Raw genomic sequence first — 17,957 nt, 5'->3', positions numbered from 1 at the left:
GCCACCTTAGGTGTATGTGGCTGGCACCTTAGCCGCTTGAGCCACAGGTGCCCAGCCCAACTCATAGTCTTACTACTGAACTGACTTCTTCCGTATCTCTATCTGAGGACTTCTCAGTTTTTGTCTCAGGCTTCATACCAATTTTCCATCAACATTTAATGTAATTGGAAAAATAAGGGCCCTGTGGTGAATTTTTCAGAAAGCTAAATCTATGCACATTTTGGGTGTTAAAATGTGCTTTTTTTGAAGAAGATGATGTTGATTTTAGATGGTAGGGTATATTTATGTCTTTAGTTGGCAACTTTCTGCCCAAGCTCTAGCATTGTTGGAAAGTTTACAAGTCCTTATAAACCAAAGATCTGGGAACACTGCTATATCTCACTCATGTATCTCATGAGGTGGCACCAAGTCCCCAAAGTCAAAAGCTGGTGAGTCATCCTTGGCTTCTCTTCCTTCCCCAGCCCTCTGCTCCCACCACATTTAGACACTTAGCAAGTACTGTCAATTCAACCTCCTAAATATTTCTGGAATCTGTATTCTCCTCTCCATCCTTGCTGTCAGTTCCTTAGACGGGCCCTCTTTATTCTTCCTGAACCACTGTAGCAGCAGTCTCCTTACTGGTCTTCTTGCCACTGTTCCCCTTATCCATTCCATCATTTCGAGCTATTCAAAAATCAAAAAGTAGATACTCACTTCCCATAGGATTAAAATTCTTTCTAGAACTTTATAAAGGAACATATGCTGTCCCTTGCTCATACTTTTTCTTGGTTGCAAGTACCCTTTTTTGCCACTTCCTTGGGTAACACCTTTTACTCTTTAAGTCCTGTTGCCATTTCCTCTACAAACCTTTTCCTACACAACTGGAGTGGGTGCCCCTTGTACTTACTGTTAAAATACTGTGTGTGTGTGTGTGTGTGTGTGTGTGTGTACATGTATCTATATGGGTAGATAGCTCTATCTTAGCATACATAGGTATTTTAAGATATATACAAGATATATACATCCAACATATACATACACACACACACACATATATATATTACCATTTATAGAAGAGTTGATATTTGTCTTTTTATGTCTGTATTCCCCACAAAACTCTGAACTAATAAGGAAAATTTACTTTACCTTTTCATCTTTCTATCCCTAGTACCTAATCTAATACTTTAGAAATAATAAATACTTAATGTTTGCTGGTTAAATGCATTCGTTCAATGTTGTGATCAAATGTGCACTGTAGAAGGTTCACTAACCAGAGTGAAAGGTAAGTACAATCAAAGAGGATAAAGCCCTTCTGTAGAAGACCAGCTAAGATTGACAAGTACCTGAACTCAGAAAGGAACAGTGCATAGAGAAATATTTGGGTAGCATAATTGATAGTTAATTGGACATATGGAGAAGGAGAAGAATACGGAATTGCTTGAAGATTTATGGATTTAAAAAAATTGTTTGGGTTGTAGTACAGCTCACCAAGGGGGATGAGCTCTGTTCTAGGTATGTTGAAATTGAGGTGTTCAGGCTTGACGCCTGTGGCTTAAGTGGCTAAGGCACCAGCCACATACACATAAGGTGTTGGGTTCGAATCCAGCCTGGGCCTGCCAAACAACAACGATGGCTGCAACCAAAAAAAAAAAAAAAAATAGCCAGGCGTTGTGACAGGTGCCTGTGGTCCCAGCTACTTGGGAGGCAGAGGCAGGAGACTCGCTTGAGCCCAGGAGTTGGAGGTTGCTATGAGCTGTGACGCCACGGTGCTCTACCCAAGGGGGACAGCTTGAGGCTCTGTCTCAAAAAAAAAAGAAAAGAAAAGAAAAGAAATTGAGGTGTTTAGAGTACTCATTGAAGTTGTTGCAAGAAGTATCTGTTTTGAAGCTTTGGAGATTCCCGGTCATTAGGTGCTCGTATTGTCAATGTTGTGGTGGTGGTGGATTGGTGGTACATAAGTAAGAAGAAAGTGGGACCATGAGATTCTATCAGAGGTCAAATGAAGGAGGCAAGAAAGGCCGCTGAAAGTTTCTAATTTGAATCCTGGACCTGTGTCTTACCTCTACTCCATGACCTTTGAACAAATTATCCTCAGTAGATACTGAGAATAATAGTATCTACTTTATAGGGCTATAGAAAGGATTCAGTGAGTTTGCATATACTGAGTTTTTGGTATAGTCCCAAACTTACTCTAGGAGCTCTGAAATGGTAAATTCAAGAAGATATTCAAGAAAATATTCCTCAGGATATGAAGAGAGTTTCAAAACAAAGAATTTTTCAGTGGATACCCTAGAGATTACAATTAACATGTTAAGATTTATAACAATCTAGGGTGAATTAATACTAGCATAGCTTAAATAATATATAAAAACTTCTTTTCTATACATCTCTGTCCCTTTATGTTGTAGTCACAAATTACATTGTAATTTGTACATTGCATGGTCATTAACATATCCAAGAGTGTCTTAATTTTGCCTTTATTTTTGAAGAATACTTTCACCAGATATAGAATTTTTGGTTGACAACTTTTTTCTTTTCTTTCTTTTATTTTTGACAACATTTTTCTTCTAATACTTCAAAATTGTCATCCCATTGCCTTCTGCCCTCCGTGGTTTGTGGTGAGAAATTGGCTGTTTATCTTATTGCAAATCCCTAGTATGCAGTGAGTTGCTTCTCTTACTGCTTTCAAGATTCTCTCTTTGCCTTTGGCTTTCAGCAGTTTATGGATTTTTTTTTTTACATCTGCAAGTAGTAAGCAGTCAAATAAATGGTCATAATAATGGAATTGAATTAAATGATTATCATTTAATGATAATGACATGAATCACTATCAGGAGGACTATAATCAGTATATTGTACTTAAAAAGCCAAGAAAATGTTCAATGCATACTTTAAAAATTCCATTCCATTAAAAGTAGTTTGGTGGATTAAGATGGGTAATAATTAGGCATCTAAATATTCACTTGTATGGAATACTCAGCTAACTTATAGATTCCCTGTGTAAGGTATTCCTATGGTTCTTTGCAAAAGAAAAAGTGTGCCTTGAAAGAAATATAGTTGCAGCTACATTCACAAAGTTCTTATCTTTCTTAATTTTTTTTGGGGGGGGGGCTTGTTTTTTAAGACAAAGTCTCACTCTCTTACCAGGGCTACATTGCCATGGCATCAGCCTAGCACAGAGCAACCTCAGACTCCTGGATTCAAGAGATCCTCTTGCCACAATGTCTGGCTAATCTTTTCTATTTTTAGTAGACTCAGGGTCTTGCTCTTGCTCAGGCTGGTCTTGAACTCCTGAGCTCAAGAGACCCTCCCACCTCGGCCTCCCAGAGTGCTAGGGTACAAGCAACTATCCTAGCTCAGCCTCTCTTAGTTTTTAATTAATTATTGTTACATCATGAAGTATTTACCTCATTATTTGAAATATTCCTGGAATATAAACTGACTTACAAATATATAGCAAATCATAATTTAATTTTTACAAGTTTTTATACCTGAACAAAAAAAAATTTAAATTCTTAAGTTTAGCAGCTGGTAGAGATAGCAGAGTTTTTAAACTTTTCCATTTGTGTTCTGTTTTCTGATCTTTTAATATAGTCTTCACTGGTATTCTTAAAATATGTTTATATAATTTTTCTCAATTATTAACACAATAATTCCTGGAAATTTTGCTGAAGTAGATCCAATTTAAAAATAAGTTAGATGTTAAACTTTATTGACCGTGCTTAATTATTTTATTGCTTATACTTTGTTGTATAAAAAGGGCACTGAATTCTTAGTTATGAGACGTAGGTGACATTTCTTTATTCAGCTTTGCCATTCTGCTCTCTCTTGGCCTGTGTTTCTTTATCTGTAAAACTGTATAGAACTAAGTAATTTCTAAAGTTCCTTCCCTGTACTTAATAAAACTTTGTGTTACTATGTAGAATTTTTCTTTGGCTCATATAATGAAAATTAAAGACTTTGTTAACTATCGTTATTTCTTTTTTGTTTCTTAGCAATTCTTTAACTTGACCTTATCAGTTATCAGGAAAATAATTTTATTTTTCCATGTTCTTTTTAATAGAGTCTCTTCATTTGGGAAGGGGATTGGAAATTACATGGCATCAATGAGACAGTCAGTCATGCATGCATATTGCTTTTTTCTCCTAGAACAAAATTAAGACTTTTCATTGTGTATGTAGTTAATTTTCAAAACTACCTTTTCAGGACCAATGAATAGGATTTTCTCATTAACTCAAAGGAGCAGATTGAAGAATAGTACATGAGTGGTAGAAGGAAGAAAATGTAAATGAGAAAAGAAAAATTTATAACTCTTGTTCTAAAAATTGTGATAAAAAATTAATAGGTTCTCATCGTAAAAATTTCAGATAAGCAAATAGCAGAAAACTACCATTGGGTAATCTCATCACCCAAAGAGGACCAATTTTTTACAAATGTGGAATACTGTACGTACTCTTTTGGGACTTACATTTTCTTTTCATAATGTGTTATTAATGGCTTTACATGTTCAATAAATTTAGATGTAAATCATATGTGTGTGTATGTGTTCATATAGATAGATATGGCCATATTACTCTCCAGAAGGACTTTAACCAATTTATATCCCTGTGGTAATGTGGGCCCATTTATACATTCAAAAATGCAGTGTGGTTTTATCATTAAACCAGTGATTTGGTTTTGTTTTTTGCCCAATTTGAAGGGCCTAATTAGTATGTTACTGATGTTTTCATTTCTGTTTCTTTCAGTCACTTCTCAGGTTTAAGATTTTCTCAAGTTTCTGGTCATTTGTTTGTCTTTAAAGGAACTAATTTGAATGGTTGTTTTGTTAGATAAGAACCTAATCACAAGTACCTGAGTGAAGTCTTGCTGGGGTGAATTTGCTCACCTAGTGGGGCTGTGATTATGAGTGACTTTTGACTCACAGTGTAGCTAAAGCCTGGCTGCTTTTCTTCTGAGACCCTGCAGACAGTCTTCCTGACAGACGGCTGCCTAGTTTGGGCTGCTTAGTCATTTTTCCTCAAGAGAGGCCCGAAGCTGGAGAGCAGGGCTTTTACCAGTCAGAAATGGAGAGAGAACTGAATGTTGACAGTTGTCCAGAATGTTCCACACTGTATCTGATTCAAGCCAGAGCCATTCACTTTGCTTTTTAAAATACCACCTAACTCTCGTCTTGGAGATAGGAATCTCTTTTTCAAGGTCTGTTGGGTGAACTGAAGTGTGTCATTTTCCTGACTAGTCGGGGGAAGAACACAAGAGGATCAACTGTCTCCAGCTTTTAAAAACTTTTTTGGTGAATTTTCTGCAATTTTTTTTCAGTCTCACATGTAAAGTACATACTGGGATCTTTAAACTGACCACAGACATTTTGGGATTGGCATGCCCACAGTGCCTGTCAGCAGCACGTCTCTCCTGGGACAGGCTCAGCAGCACAGCCCCTGCTTTCTGGGCTCCATACACGGTGCTGCCTGCAGAGGCGCAACAGTTACGGCCTGATGTCACATCCCATCTCCACACCTTACTGTCCCTATGCCTCAGGCAGAGTATTTAACCTCTCTACCACGATTTCTTTTCTGGTTTTTGCTTTTAAACCACTTTATTGAGATATAATTTGTATACCATAAAATTTACTCGTGTAAGTATACAGTTCAGTATATTTACCAAGTTTGGCAACCATCACCATGATCTAAACTTAGAATATTTTCATGACCTTCAAAAGAAACCCAGGGCCCATTATCCATCAGTACCCGTTCCTCCACCGCCCCCTAACACTCCCAGTCCTAGGCAACCCACTAATCTGCTTTCTGTCTCTTGTCCATCTGCCTGTTCTGGACATTTCAGATAAATGAAATTATGCAATAAGAAGCCTTTTGTGCACTTACAGAGAGGGTTGTTTGCACTTTTCTTATTGTTCAGAACAATTTGAGTTCTCTAGCTGGATGTTGTGGTGGGTGCCTAGAGTCCCAGCTACTTGGGAGGCTGATGTAAGAGAAATGCTTACGCCCAAGAGTTTGAGGTTGCTGTGAGCTGTGATGTCACAGCACTCTACCGAGAGCAACATAATGAGACTATCTAAAAATAAATAAAAATAATAATTTGAATTCTCTATAGAATCTAATTGTTAGGCCTTTGTCAGATTCATAACACGCAAAAATCTTTTCCCATTCCAAAGGCTGTCTCTTTGCTTTGTTTGTGGTACCCTTAGCTATGCAAACGCTTTTTAGCTTGATCAAATCCATTATTTATTTTTGGTGTTGCTGCAGTTGCTAGGGGGGGTCTTCCTCATAAAGTTTTTTCCCAGGCCAGTATCTTCAAGTGTTTTCCTCACACTCTCTTCTAGAATTTTTATTGTTTCGTATCTTATATTTAAATCTTTTTTTCAATGAGAATCACTTTTTGTCAATGGTGGGAGGTGCGGGTCCAGTTTCAGTCTTCTACATGTGGATAACCAGTTTTCCCAGCACCATTTGTTAAGTAAGAGATTTGAACAGAAACTTCTCTGAGGGTGACAGACAAATGGCCAACAAACACATGAAAAAAATGCTCATTGTCTTTAATCATCAGAGAAATGCAAAACAAAAACAAAGCACACTAAGATATCACCTAACCCCAGCAGGATCAGCCCACATCACAGAAGTCCCAAAACACCAGATGCTGGCGTGGTTATGGAGAGAAGGGAACACTTTTGCACTGCTGGTAGGATTGCAAACTAATACAGTCCTTTTGCAGAGAAGTACAGAGAATCCTCAAAGATCTAAAAGTAGACCTTCCATGTGTTTCCTGCAATCCCATTATTAGATATCTAGTCTCTGATTTTCTCAACTGACAGTTTTCTTCATTTTGTAAACTTGGTTTTATGTTCTTTCTGAACTTCCAAAACTATTTTGTATTGGAACTGGACTCCCAGCAGAAGTGTCAGCTCATCATTGCTCAGCTCCTTGTGTCTTCTTTCTCTTGTCTTTGGAGAGATAATGGTCCACAAAGTTCACTTACCAAAAATTTGCCCCTGCTACCATTCTTTTTCCTATACTATAAAACAACAAATACAGCATTTATGATATTTTCCTTTTCCCCGTAATACCATGTAGTTAGCTTAACAGAGTGATGCTACCATCTCCTTCTCCCATTCAGATGAAATGCATGAGCAGTCTGAAGAATTGTGTTTGATAATGTGAGGGTGACTCCAGTGCTTGCTGTAGGACTAATGGAAGAAGTTTGGAGTCTGTTACGCAATGTTTACTTCAGGAATTCATCTTGAATATGAGCAGAGCAGTACATAGGCATTCCACATACCCATCAAGCCATCCTGCATAGTTAATTTGGGGCCTAGCTTCATAGTATACCAGTTCTGTTGCTGATCATGTGGTTGGAATGTGTTTCCATATACACGAGTTTTACTGTTTGCTCTATTTGTAATATTTACTATAGTGCAACTCACATCTTATAAACTTGCCCAGTTTGGAGGTTTCTGTTTCATCTGTAAAGCATTTTTTGGCTAACAGATTCAAACGATACTAATTCAGAGAGCCACTGTGCCAGCTGTATGTAGATAGAAGCTGAAGTTAGATTAATAACAACTCTCATGGTGAGATTCAGAAGATAAACTGTGAAACTATTTTATGAACACTGTCTTTAAGGCTATAGGAATAAAATTATTTAGTGATAGTAAGTAAAAGGCGTTGACTCTGCATTCCCTGGTCAGATATAGGAGCCATAAATTTATCTTTATGGTCACAAGGGGTTTCTGCACTGTATGGTTATTGTTGGCTTAACATTCTTGTGCTTTTCCGCAGTAACTAGTGGAAAGGGGGTTGTCTAATTGAGAGTCTCAGGAGAACATGTCTCTGTGCATTGGATTCAGCCTTCGCTGAACTGGGTACCAACTTTAGCTGAACTGGGTACCTTTGTATTATTTTGAAGTGTTCTTCCCTCCTCACTTCCTTTTGCCCATGGAGTCCTTGCCTGTTCTGGGTTCCATATTGCTGTCTGTGATGAGGCTGTCTGCATGTCGTCTTCTTCCTTTCTCTCTTTTTTCTTCATAAAATATCTCTACAGTCAACCAGGAACCTCAAACAGGGTCTGGGAGGAAGCCGCCTGGCTCCCTGGGAGAGAGGAATTAATCTGGGCTGCTGCTGTCAATTATTTTTGCCCTGTGGACATGTGAATGGAGAAGCCATTTAAGGTGAACATTCTCCCAGCCAAGTCAGAGAACTGGTACAGTCACTTAGAGGACACTAGGAAGGTTTATGTGCCTGAGTTAAACTCATTTTTCAAACCGAGAATTTTTTTCTAGGGAAGATATATTTGAGGTCAGATATTGATGTTTTGAAGTCATTTAATAATTTCAAAATATTTATAGATGTCTCAAGACAATTTTTTGTTGCAGGTAATAAAAACGGAACTTGGATTGGGAAACCAAAAATGGGACTTGACTGCCTGACACAACTAATAAAATTAGGAAGTGGATCTGGGACAAGTGAATCTAGGAGCTGCAACAGTGTTGTCCGGAATCTCTCTGCTCTGGCCCACTTCTGTGTTGGCAGCATTCCGTGTAGATTTGCTAACATGGTGGCAAAGACAGCCATCAGCAGCTGCAGGTTTATTGTTTGCCAATCAGATAATCCCAGTATAAAGAGCTTTACTCTTCCAGAAGTTCTAGCAAAATTCCTGAGACTATTCCTCATGGTCCTGTCCATCCCTGAATCCGTCATTGTCACGTTCTCGGGGCTTAGTCACATGCCATTCCTGGTCCCCTGCCCCCAAAACCATACTGCCTGAGTGCGGACAGGAGTGGTTCCTCAACGTAGAATAAGGATGTGGTTTCCAGAAGAGGTAAATTGGAGTAGGTTGTAGAATGAATTTACTTCAATGTGATACATAAAGTTGTACATCTTGTTTATAGAATTTATTTGGTACTCATAATACATAGCCAAATAGCACTACTTGTATTTTTATATGTAAGTCTTCTCTCCCACAACTGGATAATAAAGCTTTTAAAGACAATACCTGTCATATCTTCGTATCAGCTGGAAACTACAACTGAGCATAGCACCTACATGTGGTAGGTTCTGGATAATGTTTGTGGTTGCTCTTGAAATAGATATTTTCTTCTGACAAAATACTCGTTGTTGGTGGAAAATATTTCTGGATCCATATCATTTGATGTTGGTTGAGAATAAGTTCACACATAGTCTACATGTAATGAGCAAAAAGAAAACACCCGGGCCAGTATCCAGGAGTGTAGAGCGAGTGAGGTGTGTGAACATAAATTTGCTACAGAATGTGCTTCATGGACTATTAGAAGAGGAACTGGATAATAAAAAAAAATTCTTGATCCCGAATACCAGCCCTGGTTCAAATAAATTTTGCTGTGGCCCTTAGGCAGCTGTGTCAGATGTCTCTTAGCTCTTCACCTACTTGATGTCCAAACATTCAAGAGTATGGGGAAAAAAAGTGACAGGAAAAAAAATTCCTCATAGAACTTCCTGGGATAGGTCAAAGTTTAATCACAGCAAATGATACAGATTTCCCTTTTATTATAACCACAATACAGAGGCAGGGCTTGTGTTTACAAAGCATGTTGTTTGTGAGACCTTTATAAATTGTAATCTTTGGAAATCCCAAACCTATTGGATGTAATCCCATCCATTAGATGAAGGCAACTTGCCTATGCATTAGATCCAGAATAGCAAGTTAAATTGAGAACATGAACACAGGAAGCAGTCATTAAGAATTACAATGGGTAGGATGCAGAGTTAATTCACAGGGATATTTTGTTATGAGATAATTACATCACTAGGACAGCTGGAAAGCTGCGTGCTGTGCTGGACTGTAAAGCTTGTTCTCTGCCCTGCAGCTGGAGGGTCAGGACAATAGAGACAGCAAGAAAACTTACTTTATGGGATAGTTAGGAGCTTGGCTGACTTAACTGTGAAATGATAACAACCTATCTGCCTTTTTTTTTTTTTTGGATTGTGTTTTTGCACAGCTAAACTGAATTCATAGCTTTAGTAAATTCTGATGATCACTTTTCACTTCTACTTTTTGAACACTCACTTGGATCTCATTAAGCTAAGCTCTTCTGGATATATAGTGAAAACGTTATTTTGTTCTAAAAGTCATCTGAGATAGGTTGTTCATGTTCAACACAGTGTGACTACATTTTTTTCTTTTGGAACTGCAGTCATGCCATCATTGAAATGGTATTTTTGTCAGTTTACTGAGTATCTACCAAAAACAATTTTTTTTTAAGAAAGTCTTAAAATGTTGGTCAACATAAGAAGTGATACAGTTGAAGTTATTTTCCAGTGTTTACCTTCAGATGTTCAGACCTGTCTGACTCTTTGTTTTGCGAGTGTAGGGGTTCTGGGCAGCATAGCCACATTCCTCATAGATTTTATAAATATATTACAGTACTTACCTGGCAGGGAGGCTCCCATGATCAGGAAGGCGAGGCTTATCCATTGTACTCTGGATGTTCTGACCCCTGTAGTTTCCCCAAATGTGGAAAACCGGACTGCCTAATTTATGGTTTAAAAGATTTAAAAAATAATTTAATAACCAAATAAATATTTACAGATTGTTCATCTCTAGCCAGTAAGAAGGATTTCCAGTCTTGTTTAGTTCAGTTGCATCATGTGAAGCTTGTTTTTTATATGAAAGTATCTATCTTCTTTTTATCGCCCACCAAAGTGACTATTACTTAATTTGGAGTAATTTTAGAGGGCGTCATTGTAGATGAAAAAGCATTATAAATATTATATTATAAAATTTTTAAAATGAATATTTACAAGTGTTGATTCAAAATGCATTCCCTACCGATTATGACTAATGGCTAATTTTTATTACAGCAATGTTTACTAAACATGAGTCAGAAAAAAGACTTAAATGAGACAAAATTTCCTATGTTGGTGAAGAGCAGTCCCTCTCCAAATGTCTTCCACGGGAATACTAAGTCTGTAGGATGTTGGTGGTTAGGCAACATTGGGACCAAAAGGTAGGGAGTACCCTACAGGTACCATTAGGAGTTTTACTTCCCTTGATGTCACTTGTGAATTTTTAAGGAGAATCTAATACATTCAGGTCCCACATGAAGTTAATAATGACTTATTATTAACTTTAAAAATAATTATCTCCTTGAACCTAGAAGAACCACTTCTAACAAACACCGTTGTTTTTGAAGACTTTCCAAATATATGCCATGAAATTCACACAGAAATGTTCTACTCTGTGCATTATCACACATTGTCTCCCTAAAATTCCACCCTTTAAAAATCGCCAATTAAAAAGCAGGCCTTTTCTTCAGGGTTTACCATTTAGGACAGTCAGCAGCGATGTCAGAAAGCTCACCTTTTATATCTTGGGCATCATTTGAGAGTTAGGCCTGGAATCATTTGCTGCAGGTGGCATCAGAGAATTTTGGCATTTTGAAGAGTGTGGTAGAACTTTGAGGAAAACAACTTGGGTGGGCTAGATGTTGTTCTTGAATTGTGTCATACAAAGAGTCTATGAGAACGGTTTTAGAGAGATGAAGCAACAGAGCCTGCTGCCAGGGTTGTTAGGTAACTTCTAAAACAACGGTTTAGCAGGCAGGTGACCTTTGGATAGTTCAGTTAGGTCCCTGGCAAAATTTTCTTTTCTTTTGCAAATTACTGGAAATGTCTAATATACATCACAAATGCAATACGAACTGGAATTACTAAAATCATTATTGACTCCAGAAAATGATAATGCTTTTTTTTAATTAAATGTATGAATTATAATGGGAAACATATTTGAAGTGATTTTTAAGAAGTGCAGCTGAAATGAGCATAATATGACCCAGTTCCTATGTTTGTATTTGCAATTCTTCATGCACTTTCAGTGCATACCATTTTTGATTCATTGCTGTTTTATTTTGTTATAAAAATAGAAGCAACAGATATAAAGAAGGCTGGTGATTGTGGAAATCCTTTTCACTCTTTAAAAGGAAGAAAAAAGTGAAGTCGTCCAAGAATATGGGTTTAGTAGAAATAAGATGGCTTAAAGGAGCCTCTGAATACATGTAGTGACTTCGAGTTACCAAGTTGAAAGAGCTGTTCTGGTAAACTTCCCAAGTGTTAACTCTATGTGTGAGAGCAAACATATTTCTTATAGTGTGAGACTTCCACGATATATGGTACTGGTTTTAATAAATTTGTTAGGCGTTTTTACTGTGTCAGAATAATTTCCCTGAATAGATCACATTAGGGGAAAATATGAAGTTTAAAATTAGATATTAAAACAGAGAAATAAAAGAATATTTGGAAGTAGATAAATGTGAGAAAAAACTTGAGTTGATTTTAATGGAGTTGTAGAAGTCACGCCAAACTGCCCGTAATTAAGAAGAAGTTTGGATCTAGCTGGGAAGTTTGTGTTGTTGGTGTTCTGTTGTTCACCCCACAAGATTTGACTGAGAGTGTTTTTTTAGTTTCTTTTAAAGTTTAGGTTAGAGTCACAGAGAAGTACCAAACATGAAGCTCATAAAATCCAGAAATGTAGTAGGGAGGCGCGGTGAAGCAGCGAGGCAATAAAGATTTAACAGAGGCAATATACACACTGGATATTTGAGAGTCAACTCTGCATTTTAGTAATTGGGCTGTATGCACATTTATAGTTGCTTTGAAGAGTGTGTTCGTTCGGTTTTTTTTTAATTAAAGCAAATAGGCTGGGTATAGCCGTGACTCCCAGTGACTCTGGAGGTGGAGTTGGGCAGATCACTTGAATTCTGCTTGAATATGCTTGGACAGCATAGTGAAACCTTGACTTCACAAAAAAATTTAAAAATTAGCCGGATGTGGTAACACAAACCTTTGGTTCCAGATACTTGGGAGGCTAAGGCAGAAGGATCACTCGAGCCCAGGAGGTCACGGCTACAGTGAGCTATGATCAAGCCATTGCACTCTAGCCTAGGCAACAGAGTGAGACTCTGTCTCTTAAAAAAAGAAGAAAAGAAAAAAATATTGTTAGCATTTTTTTTCCTTTACTTAATTTATATTACGTTCTTATCAAGGAGTTTACTTATGGCTTGTTTGTGACTAGTTTTTTTTAATTCTTCAAACATTTGGTGACAATCTCTTATGCCAGATAGTGGTTAAAACTGAAGGAAATTTTGTCCTTTGGCTCTAAGATTCTTCTGAAGAATTTGTTTTTAAAACCTATATTTTGAATTAGTTTTAAGATATTATGGAAGAAACTAGGTTCACCCATCCAAATTTAATTATAACATTTGTTAACCTGCCTTTTTGTCATGTAAGGGCAATATAGTTTACCAATGTGGGATTTTGCCCCCAAAAAGAAGTGTTAAAATTTCGCCATGTTGCTTAACATAGAATTTGGAATTTTAAAACTAATTAAGAATTTATGCTTTTTCCAAGGATGAGTAGGCTCTTTTAGAAATAAACTAAATTTTTCCATATTACATCATACTTGTTTTCACAAGCATGGTTGTGGACACCTTAAATTCCAGGAAAGTCTTCATTGCAATGTTCACCATCTCCAAAGAATGTTGAATCTGTCTCTCACAATTCTCAACCTGTGAGCTAAGAAGGAACATATTCTGCCTAGACTGCAAGTTTTTGAAATTAACTCCATTGGCAATTTCTACGCTAAGGTCCTAAGTAAGAAGACTCTCAGTCATTCTTGTGCTCTAATCGTGTTGCTTTCTCTTTGTTATGGTGGGTGTTCTCACCATCAACCAAGTACATTTGTACCGATATTATATTTATATTTAGTAGCATGCTGATACTGAAGTATCAGATCTCATCAGTGTCTTTACATATGATCACAAGGAATGTCAACACTGGCCTTCTTTTTTTCCTGTTATGAGATCAAATCGAGGAATATATATAAGACACATAAATTACTTTTTTGTTGATTACAACCTACTTAATCTCTTTCTTTTTTCTTCTAGGTTGTTTGATGTGTGCACAGTGTCACGAACAGATCGAGAAACCAAACTAACATTAGTGTTTGAACATGTTGATCAAGACTTGACCACTTACTTGGATAAAGTTCCAGAGCCTGGAGTGCCCACTGAAACCATAAAGGTATCAAGAATCATCTTTCTGCCTGGTCGATCAGTCCACTGTTATAGCGTGTTAAGCAATGACATTCTTTCCTTGGGAAAATTGTCAGAATTAGAGCTTTTAACTCTAGAACTCAATATATAGTTTAAAAATCAACTAAATGTTCAGACAATGAGGTATGTTCTGGTTCATCAACTAAGTGGGATCTTCAAAGAATGAATATATTCTAGTTAATATTAGGGCTAAGTATAAAAAAACAATTTAATTCTAATGCATATTAAAATTATTGAAAAATATCTATTTGTACGTTTTCTTGGCCTGATCCTGGAAAACAGTTTAGTAATGACAGCCCAGTCTTTTTCTGATGGTTCATTGTCTATGAGGGATATAATTTGAAACATCATTCATGAGCACGTTATAATTGCACGTTGACTCCAGGACAACCTATGCTATGTAAATCTGAAATAGCAGTTATTAAATCCTTCTTTCTCCATTTTTATAATTTATATCACCCTTTATAGGAAGCCTGAGTACCGAGTACAGTGCCAAACTCTTGAGATTCTCAGGTGATTAAGATCTGCTAATTCTGCCCTTAGAGGTCAGCGAACTAGATACAGTATATTGAGTAGATATTCTTTCTTCCTTTATATGTAATGGGAAAAAAATGCTGATAAAGTTTTACTGGGTCTTGCATTCTGCTTAACTGAATTTCCCAGTAGATCTTTTTAGATTTGAGCATATCATGAACAAGTTTTCATGAAGACCTTTTTATCTATGTGAATTAGGTAGCTTAATTAAACAGACTCTTCCTACCTTATCATTGATTGTTTCAAAATGAGTTACAAAACTTCAGCATCATTCTAGATCAGTGTTTTTCAACCGTTTTTTTATCTCATGGCACATTTGAATCTACAGTCAAACTTCCATGGCACACTTAAACTGTGTTGATCAAAAAAAGAGTAAAAAAAAAAAAAAAAAATATATATATATATATATACACACACATACTTACTGTGCTTTGAACTACTTTTGAAAATAATTTAATGATCTTTAAAAGTTTTCACACATATAACATGCCAATTGAAAATCACTGTTCTAGGCTCGGTGCCTGTGGCTCAAGTGGCTAAGGCACCAGCCACGTACACCTAAGGTGGTGGATTCGAATCCAGCCCAGGCCTGCCAAAAAACAATGACAGCTGCAACCAAAAAATAGCCGGGCATCGTGGTGGGCGCCTGTGGTCTCAGCTACTTGGGAGGCTGAGACAGGAGACTCACTTCAGGAGTTGGAGGTTGCTGTGAGCTGTGATGCCACAGCACTTTACCCAGGGGGAGAGCTTGAGGCTCTGTCTCAAAAAAAAAAAAAAAAAAGAAAATCACTGTTCTAGACCGAAGTTAATAGCTGAAAGCAATTTATCTTTTTTTAAATTAAATGATAGCTGTATACATTAATGCAATCATGGAGTAATTTATCTTGTTTATAAAGTGAGAAATGTCTCTTAGTGATAACTTGATAACATTCTCAGATACTGATACATTTAGAATTTGACATATCGAATGTTTTATTCCTTTGGCTTTAGACTAATATCTAGTATATTTTTCCTCAATCTTACTTTCATAAAAGAATATAATGTTCAGTAATAGTCCCATCTCTTCTGAGCAGTTTTAGGACTTTGAGGCCCTCCCAGTGCAGGTATTTCTAATTACCTCTTTGGGGCCCTGTTCTGCCTCTGCGCCTTTCTTTCCTCCAACATTCCAATCTAGTTCTGTTCTTCAGTTCTCTTCTTTATGAGTTTGTCAAAAAACCATGTTAAGCATGCAGAGCATGGCCCAGTCCTTTTTTAAACACTGTTTTTGGCCAAATTGGACCAGTCGCCTTTCTCTTAGTGTATACTGTGACTTCCTGCCTTGGTGACACTGTTTCTCCTTAATGTCTTTTGCTTCCCCTCCCAGTGGCTATCTGCCTACATTTCAGGCTGGATCAGCCCTTACAGCTGCATTTATAAGGCAAGTCTTATTTGCCTTGTAACACTGTTCTACATGTCTCTATCTCATTATCGTGTTTCTGCCTTTTATTGTGATTATTTACATATGTGTTACATATTCATTCATCCTGGTGCCCTGACTGACAGTGCCTTACACGATGATTTGTACACCTTTGTGGGAAGACTCAGTAACTGAATCAGGCAAATATTGTTATTATGAACACCGGTTGGGAGCACAGAAATGGTTTGTTTATGAAGAATGCTTTATTGTAATTAGAGGTTTTCTGACTCTACTTGTACAAATATACTCCACTCAGGGTGAGTTCTTTGCTTGGCACTTTGGGAACACAAAACTGAATTAACATGATCATCAAGGACCTTAGTGTAGAAGAGAAGAAAGAAAGTGCACATGGAAGCATGTGGTCCACAGTCTCTGTGGTTATATAAGTATTTTAAGGGGCGTTTTCAGGTAAAACCAAACATTTATTTATAAATAAGCACAATCTATTACTAATTTTTTGCATTATGGTACTAACATATTTTTCAAAGGATCCAAATCTTAAATGTCAGTACCGACATCCTCTTGCATGTATTGAAATGTGACGTGTTGTCAAACTAATTATAAATATGCAAAATATTTTAACATGCAATAGATACAAAACAAGATAAGCCCTTACATGAGACCACTTAGGCTGAGGGATTTTTTCTCCTCCCTGCTGTTCTCCACTATGTTTTCTGTGGCCCTGTTTACCTGTTCATGGGACCCTGAAATTCAGGCTATTCTTGTGTACATTCGATAATGCAGAACTTTAATAAAACTTTAGGTGCTCCACTATTTCTTACTAGATATTTTAGGGATAAAAATTTTTTGTTCATCATTTCATCAACATATTTATTAGAAAAGTACACATAACAGATTTATATTTTCCAAGCTTACTTATAGCACATAACAATTTTTCAAATAGCATGTAAATGCTATTTTCGTGGTCAAAATAAAAAAGGCATTAAACCATATCGGAAGGCGAAAGTGTTTGTAAAGGTTGATAGTTGAGTGGAGTCACTGGGGAAGCCTTGTAATTATTGCAGGATGCTCATGTCAAACTTTAATAAAATAAGTTAAGCCCTGAACTGAAAATTGTCATTGAAAAACTCATGAGAATAAAACAAAATCATAGGTAGTTCTTTCTAACATTGCTAAATAGACCTCATTCAATATATCTATATACATCTTATTCATACCTCTTCTTGAGGTTTCCATCACATTCTTTAATCTCTTTTCTCGATGTCCTTAAGGTATGTCTGTTCTTGGTTGACAATGACATTCGCGTAACGGAGCCTGTTGACTGCTGTCCTGTGAAGTCAACAAATATTCTCATTTTGCCTCATAGGCTTATCATTTGCCATATCTCACTTTCCTCTTTCTAATTCAGAATATCATCTCTGGATCTGTTTATTTGTGGAGGCGTTCAGTGCCAGCTTTAATTTTTACTGGATCATTTGAGATGTAACATAGTCTTCTTGGACTTCCCCATTTAAACTTGTGAGGCAATAACTGACACCTTAATGACTGTTTTGTTTTGTTTTGTTTTTTCTTTTAGGGCTCATGATAAATTTAGAGTATTTGTGCTTATGTAACAGCTTCCATTTATGGGAGCTTTATGACCGAAAAAACAGCTCTCAGGTTTTTATTTTTCTCTTTTATACTTTAATCTGTCATCCTATGCAAGAGGGTCAAAAAGAACCTTAAATTCTTTAGCATTTTCCATAGTCATTTGCAACTGCTACCTGGAAAAAGAACTATATAGCAGCATATATGTATATGGAGAGAGACTCATATATAAAATGTTTTCCTGTATAGGCTTTCAGAATGTAAATGTCCTCTTTTACTGAACCATTCATTTGATATTTAGGCTTGCTTATCTGTATATTATCCTTCCTAGGACCTGGCTTCTCA

General features: G+C 36.9%; 1 protein-coding gene and 1 pseudogene across 3 annotated transcripts in view; both read left to right on the top strand.

Annotated features, from left to right (window-relative positions):
• Positions 1 to 17,957, top strand: part of CDK6 (cyclin dependent kinase 6) — a 227,553-nt gene that overhangs the window by 49,990 nt on the left and 159,606 nt on the right. For all 3 annotated transcript variants that reach the window (XM_003782668.3, XM_023518873.1, XM_023518868.1), the window contains exon 3: positions 13,907 to 14,042. In XM_003782668.3, coding sequence (XP_003782716.1) covers positions 13,907 to 14,042 — 136 coding nt within the window. The remainder of the gene's footprint in view (positions 1 to 13,906; positions 14,043 to 17,957) is intronic.
• Positions 10,389 to 10,534, top strand: LOC111722016 (annotated as a pseudogene).

This window comes from Otolemur garnettii, unplaced genomic scaffold (genome assembly GCF_000181295.1).
Source record: "Otolemur garnettii isolate 467f Iridium unplaced genomic scaffold, OtoGar3 scaffold00005, whole genome shotgun sequence".
Classification (NCBI taxonomy): Eukaryota; Metazoa; Chordata; class Mammalia; order Primates; family Galagidae; genus Otolemur; species Otolemur garnettii.
Note: the sequence above shows the minus strand (reverse complement) of the source record. Positions and strands in the feature narration are given on the sequence as shown.